This window comes from Siphateles boraxobius, unplaced genomic scaffold (genome assembly GCF_051911475.1).
Source record: "Siphateles boraxobius isolate OS27281-9 unplaced genomic scaffold, OSU_SipBor_1 22, whole genome shotgun sequence".
Classification (NCBI taxonomy): domain Eukaryota; kingdom Metazoa; phylum Chordata; class Actinopteri; order Cypriniformes; family Leuciscidae; genus Siphateles; species Siphateles boraxobius.
The window spans coordinates 6,217,748-6,225,529 of NW_027508833.1; the positions used below are offsets into that span (position 1 = coordinate 6,217,748).

At 36.6% G+C, this 7,782-nt stretch overlaps 1 protein-coding gene across 1 annotated transcript; it reads left to right on the forward strand.

Moving 5' to 3' along the window:
* The first annotated feature begins 1,458 nt into the window (after positions 1-1,458).
* olfm4.2 (olfactomedin 4, tandem duplicate 2) lies at positions 1,459-6,089 on the forward strand. The gene is made up of 5 exons (XM_077238233.1): positions 1,459-1,512; positions 1,643-1,810; positions 3,096-3,308; positions 3,383-3,527; positions 5,235-6,089. The coding sequence occupies exons 1-5, from the start codon at positions 1,459-1,461 to the stop codon at positions 6,038-6,040; spliced, it is 1,386 nt and encodes a 461-aa protein (XP_077094348.1). The 3' UTR covers positions 6,041-6,089.
* Positions 6,090-7,782: the final 1,693 nt, after the last annotated feature.

Here is a 7,782-nt window from a genome sequence, read left to right on the forward strand (position 1 = left end):
GCTGTGTGGTTTTGCGATACAGTGCGAAGTACATCGCAAATATACTGAAATGTTTGCTTTCGCACCCTTACGGTGCAAAACCATTCATTTTCTGTAAAGGACGCGTATTTTTCCCACCACAGCTGGCAACGTTCTTGGACCAGTACGTTTCTCTGAAGGCTACCATTTCCATTACGGGATTTATCCACATTATTACTTGCAGCCTCTTCATCCTCCTCATTTTGCGAGATTTGTAAAATGTACCCCAACTGAAAACTGTTTAAAAACAAAACAAAAAACAACAAAAAAACAACAACAAAAAAACACCACTACAGGTCGACTTTTTTTTGCGGGAATGCGAGATCCGATTTGTTATCCAGATACAGAAGCCACTTGATGTTGACAGGTGTAAACGCACCGTGTCCTGATTGGCTTATCATGCGGATCACGGTGATCACAAGTTCATTTCAAGTGTAAACGCAGCCATAGTCTCCCTAGTTTCAGTTCTCCCTTGTAAATAGTTTAAGCCTGATCCGTCGTCTTCATCTTCCTGAACGTGCCTCATACAGGCAAACCATGACAGTATCAATACAGTGTCTCTTTTGCCACGTGCTGGTTTTACCCTGTGTGTCTGTGGGGTGAAAGACCCCCTCATGACCTCATACATTAATACGATTTTTAAACAATATAAACCAGTTTTATAATTTATTTTCACACAAAAAACAAACTTTTTTTTTTTTCTGCAAACATTGCCTACACTATGTGAATAGTGACAGCAAATTTTTTGGTAAGTGGAGCCCAGTTGTTCCCTTAAAGGACAATATATGAACTACCTTAAAATTAATAGAAAATGTATGCTTAAGGCAATATTTATACTTTTACTACAAAATATTACTGAAATTGTTTTTCTTTTTTGCAAGTGAAAAGTCAGAATCATCTTATAATTTAGAGTTAGAATTTAGAATAATTTATTGAATTGATCCACATACAAACAAATAAATAAATGTAGGCAAAAGTACACTTAAATTTAACTATCAATATTTCTTTTTTATTTAAAAAATATGTTGTGTGTTACCAGTTATGCTGCTTTTCATTAGACACTCCATAGAGTTTATTGCATTATTTTAGCATGGACGGATGAAAAGATGGACACACAGAAAGGCAGACAGACAGAGGTCTAGATCACACCAGCACTCAGTCATTGTGATGGCATGTTATTACAGTAATCCATGAACCTTATCCAGGTTTGGCAAACAATGTTTCCTCTCAGGTCGATTATGTCTGTTAGAATCTACCAATAAAACACGAACAACGTATTAAGCAAACATCAACTGTGTATGTTTTAATGAGGAACGTCATTGTACATCCATTGAATGTCAAACACAATTGTCATGAGAATAAGACATGTGCTGTAGATTAGTTCTGATAACATGCTGCATATAAGACCGTAGCTGAGAAAGAGTAACATATTTTGACATTATGGATCTCCTGCTGCTTGTGCTCCTGCTCGTGGCTCCCGCTCACACTTGGCTGGTAAGAGACTTACTAAGAGTCACTCTGACCCTCACCATCTCAGTTTTGATTCATTTCTGAACCATTTCCAAAGATTCGATTTTCAAACATATCTTAACGTTAAGATGAATAAACCCATAATGTTTTCCAGTCTCTAGAGGATTGGGGCTCTGGCAGAGTCGATGGCTCCGTTGGGGAGTTTGGACAGTGTGTTTGCAACGTGTTCCTGCCTGATACTTCATTCCCAGCAGACCGTGTGGAGCAAATGCAGACGTCCTCAAATCAGCTCTCTGTAGAAATCAAACTTCACATCAGCAAGGTAGATTTATGTTTATATAGTCTAGACAAGCGGATTTTATATTCAACCCAACCAGTGTTATATTAGCATCATTGAAATGCTTTTATAATTTTTATTAAGTTTTGATTTAATTAATTATATATATATATATAATTTTTTTTTTTTTTTTTTTTTTTACGTGTATATAGTTTTTATTCATTTTATTTCATTGTAGTTATTTTAGTTATAAACTAAATGAAAATGAGAAATGTTTCCTTTTATTCCAGTTAATGTTTATTTTATTTCAGGTAACAAATTATTATTATTATATTTTTTTTTATGGTTTTAGTTTTAGGTAACTATAATAACCCTGGAGCCAACACATTACCACTGGTGTCACGATTCGATACATATCACGATATGATATTATTGCGATACTCCAAGACATATGGTAAAAAGTTTACAAAAAATGTACTGTTGATTAAAATGCTCAATTTGGTTTTATATTGTGTGTGTAAATGAATAGGCTTGGACTTGGTGCTGGAAACCCAAAGCACAGGACAATAGAGACACCACAATAAAGTTATTCATGATTCTGAAGCTGAAAATATTGCATTGTTTTAGATGAATATGCTTGCACTCTGTCACTGACTAGATATATTTAAAATAATGTAGGCCACTTTTACTGGTAAGACATTTGACATTATCAGGACACACAAATATTCCATATTGCATTATTATAAATTTTATTCAACATTATATATAGTAGTTTCATGTTGTACCACTACCGACACTAAAACTCTGTAAACTTGATTTTTCTCACACAGTAATTTTTAACTATACACAATACATATGGTTGCATTTTTGTATTGCGATAAATTGTGACAATATATTGTTACACCCCTATTACCACAACTGTTTTTTGTACAAATTTAATAATTCACTCAAAAACTTTATATAATAATAGTTTGAGTATTTAGTTTCAAAATGCCTCCATAGGTTTTCAGTCATCTCAATGAATTTGATGGCTTTCTGCAGACTATCATTTAAAGCACAGACCATGTTCATCCTTGTATTTTCTTTGACCTAGTGTAATTTTGTCGATGGTTTTTTGAGGATGAGGGCATCACACAACATGTCCATATCTGTTTCATTTGATGAGTTCTCCCAACTGACAGAAGAGGTTGTGATTGAACACACAACCGTTGACATCAGCAACTAAAGATATTCACCATCTCGCTGTTAAAAGTCAATTAAATCAATGCATTTTGCTATGCTAATCATCTATTTCTCATTTTTTTTTTGTAATTCTATTTAATGTGCTCAGGTCAGCAGTCTGAAAGTTCAGATAGTCATTCTTCTCAGCCAGCTCTCCAACCTGACGGGTCGCGTGGAGAATCTGGAGAGCGGACCGGACAAGTATATCAAACTTGAGTTTGAGCTCCTCCGCATTGAGCTCAGAGAGTTTGAGGCTCTGGTCACGCAACTGAAAACTTCTCTAAACTCCTCTTCTCCCGCCTTCGAGAGTCTTTTCATAGAGGTGAAACTTCCTTCAATTACACAAACCATGGCATTATAGTGTTTGCATGGCTGTAATTTCTTTTCTTTTGTAAGATTCGCAATATGAGTTTAATTGTGGACCAACTGGAGAGCTACGACCGAAGCAACTTAGAAGTGATTCGCATCGAGTTCGCCAAACTTCAGCGGAAACTGGAGAAATGTCAGGATGATAAGGATGACTACTCTAATTCACAAATAGGTAGGCTAATACTAATTTTCTGAGAAAATTATACACCTTTGGCTTATTTGAAGTGTTGTATATGATACATGTAACAAAAAGGATTTTATTATTTTTATATTACTAAAGGTGCATTGGGATCTCTTTTATCCATTAATTTTCTTCTTATTCTTCTGATCCTTAGTCTATGGCAGCCCATAGAACCACTTGAGGGAATGTAATGACATTTGGAACAGAAATAGAGGACAGTCTCAACATTATCCACAGCAAAGTTGGAGTCTCTAACTCAATCCCTCTAGCGCCACTAGCTGACCAAACTTGTACTCATGTTCATGCTAATAACTTTTTAACTTTAAAGGTTGGGTATGTGATTTGGAAAACGACCGGCAGTTTTGAAAATACACAATTCAAATGGTCCAACCTTCTTTCCTCCAACGCTGGCCCTGACTCCACCCATTCGAAGAACATGAACGCGCAATCATGCACAAGCGAAAACTCAGATGCGCGAGAGATTGTAATGACGATTTACTACTAATCATGGAACCGGCTTTACTGACGAGATGCGCATGCGCCACGAGCTTTGAGTATGCGCACGAAGGGGGTCACGCGCGCTGGGGGGAGGGGGGTGTGGTACGACCGTTTGATTGACGAACTTACTGTCCAGTGATTCTAGGTGGTCATGGAAATGATTGGCTGGAGTTTTTCGATTCCTGCCCGTTCCACAGATGGTTAAATTGCTTAATTTTCATTTCAGTGCTTCTAACTCAGTGGCTGTAAGTGGGTTAGGAATGGGATTTCAAGTTATTTTGAAAATTAAAAAAAAAAAGAGAATCACATACCCCACCTTTAAAAGGATTAGTTCACTTCAGAATTTCCTGATAATTAACTCTCCCCCATGCCATCCAAGATGTTCATGTCTTCCTTGCTGCAGTCGAAATTTTAATTCTGAAGTGAACTAATCCAAGGACTAGTAACAAAATTCTCCTTTGTTTTGCAAGATGCGACTGCACCCTACGTCAGTTATTTTTCAGAAATTTGAAGTTGTGTCCAAAATGACGCACTACACATTATACTCTGCACTATGGACTCAACCATCTAGAGTATGGATTAGTTAGATATTCATCATCGGAGTCTGAAGCCCCTCCCACTTTTGGGGGGTTTCCAATGGGAACACACGAATCGCTCGATTTACAATACAAAATGGCGTCGTATAGAGCATAAGTATGTGAATTGGGACACAACCCTATTTTTTACACCTCATCCTAGACCGTTCATCCAATTTTAAAGAAAATGCAAAACAAAAAACATGGAATTCAAGCTCAGTTAAACCATTCGCGAAAACCACACAAATTATTTTGACTATCCAAAATGAATACAAGGCTTTATCTCCACAATGCTTTAGCTTATTCAAACCAAACTTATATATATATATTTATATATATATATATATATATATATATATATATATATATATAACATGCCTGTTTTATGGCCTGGTTAAATGTCAATTTACAATTAAACATTTACAGTCGGGTTTCATTTGTTAACTACATTAGTTGACATGACCAAATTCTTCATCAATATTTATACATTTTAGTTAGGATTAGGATTAATAAACACTCTAAAAATATATTGCTCTTTCTTAGTTCATGTTAGCTAATGCATTAATGTTAACAAATTAAGTGTTAAGTGTTATTATAAAAGTTTTTTTTGTCTAAAAACTCCTAGGGTCCTGTAAGCATGGAGGCATTCTCAGGATTGGAAAACCTGTCGTCAGCCAGCTAAACGCAGACTTGAATGGAGGTTTCAAGTATGGAGGATGGGGTAAAGACTCCAAGCCCTTGCCTGGCTCTGAGAACATGCACTGGTACTACGGCTATACGGACACTCTGGTCACTAAAATCACACAGTACTCTGACTACTACAAGCTGATCATGAGACAGGGCTTTAAGGCACATGAGCTTTTCGTCAGATATCAATATGATTGGCAAGGCACTGGAAACAACTACATTGTGCGAGAAAACACCTTTTACTATCAGTTCAGAAGCACTTTTGGTATGGCAAAGTTCAACATGACCAGTGTAACAGCTCAGTACAAGGTGATTCCCAAGGCCAGCACTAGATTCTCATACCATTACTCAGCCAACCAGAACCTGGACTTCGCAGCCGATGAGTCCGGCCTGTGGGTAACTTACGCCACGGAGGAATCAAACGGTAACCTGGTTTTAGGGAAGATCAATGAGGAGACATTTGAGATAGAGAAGGTTTGGCAGACCAGCGAATACAAGCAGTCAATCACAAACGCATTCATGATATGCGGCGTTCTGTACGCGACCAGGTCAGTAGATACCCAAACAGAGGAGATCTTTTACACCTATGACACCAATAAAAACGAGGAAAGCCATGTTAGCATTCGCTTCGAGAAGTTCCAGGACTTTTACGTGTACCTGGACTACAATCCTGCCGATCAGAAACTTTACATGTACAACAATGGATACTATGTGTATTATAATGTGAAGTTCAATGCTGCTTAGATAAACTACTGCTTCAAACTTTACTGATAATTGACAAAGTAATCTTTTCTGTGGAAATACAAATATTACAATAAAATTATACACAAGCATTATCTCTTGCATGTTATAATCTTGTGTGTCAAAGTTGTGCAGGTTTACCAAACATTTACTTTTTGTGAAACATCGAAAGCTTAAAAGCTGATAGTATAAACTAAAGTGCTTCAGCTGTCATATAAAAATACATATTAAACATATAAACAAACTTATACGGTCAACAGGAATAGCCAAAGTCTTTTCTTCAAAGTTTTAGGATTTTGACTTGCCATTCATGACTGCGGATAAACTAGATGAATAATAATTTTAAAAAAAGTATTTTAATCAAATATGGTCTTGAAGTGTGGAAGTTCAAGCATCTGGACTGGTCTTTTTGCACACAATGCATGCTGGGAGATGCAGCCCAGTCCATTTTCAGACTGAAGCAACACACAATGCCTCTCTGCATCACCGGCAACACTACCTTATACAACAGCGTGTATGATCACAAACAATCTTAGTGCCAGCATTAGAACAAGCCAGCGACGAGGCAAACAGAAAACAGCGGCACATGATGATTTTAGTTGTGTTTCTGTAAGAAAAAAACATTAAAAAAGCCATGTGCACAGTGAATCTAAATTTGGTTGTCAGTTCACCTTTTAGTGCTTAATCCCATTCTGTACACATAGATCAGTATTTTAAGGGAGTGACAACCACATTCTTCAACCGAATTAATTATCAAAAAACATGGGATATACTGTATATACACACTATGAAGGGCTAAAAGTCCTACCCTCAATTAAACATATCTAAAACAAAAGATACGGTATGGTCATTGATTTCAGAAAACATGGCCACAAGCATGGAGTCACATCCATTAAAATCAGACAGTTGAATGTACCCAATCTTAAAAATATCTTGGGACAATTATCGACTCAAAACTGAACTTTGAGGCAAATTGTGAAGCTGTGTGCAAAAAGGGGCACCAGCACTTGTTTTGTTTGAGGAAACTGTCTTATTTTAACATTGACAAAACCTTGATGGTCTTGTTCTACTGCGATTGAATATATCTTATCCTTCTCTTTGGTGTCATGTTTGGGAACCTATCCTTAAAGAGCATAAACTCCCTAAATCAAATTGTTAAGTGGTCTAGCACAGTGTTTCCCAACCTTTTGTGCCTTCCCAACAAGGCACAATTTTGATAATTAAAAAATACCACGGCACACCACTATATAAAAATACCTACAACAAATTTGCACAAACATGCATTGCTTCAAATTACAGAAATCTAGATATTAGGCTATATTAAAAGTATTACTCACATTTAAAGTAAAACTTGAGCTTGACTCAGGTAGGAACACAATAAGTATGTTGTTGATGGTGATAAAACAACAAATGTACATATCATCGCTGTCGGACGGAAACCTTGTAGGCTATTACATTAAACAGTGATCGAAGTTGTTATTGTGACTTTATATAGCTATGGTCAGGCAAGTGTCATTATCATATTAACATATGACAATCAAGCTCAATTTAGTTTTTGACCAGTGAATGACAGTTTGTCTGTCACTGAAACCGCCGCATCTGAGGCAGTATGTGCATCGCATTATGTTTTCCCCAACATTTAGGATATAAAGTTTAGGGCTGTAATCTCCCAGTCGACTAGACAATTTATTGGTTGACACGTTCTGGCTCAACAAAAATTCTGATTGGTCTATTTTTTGCCGTGT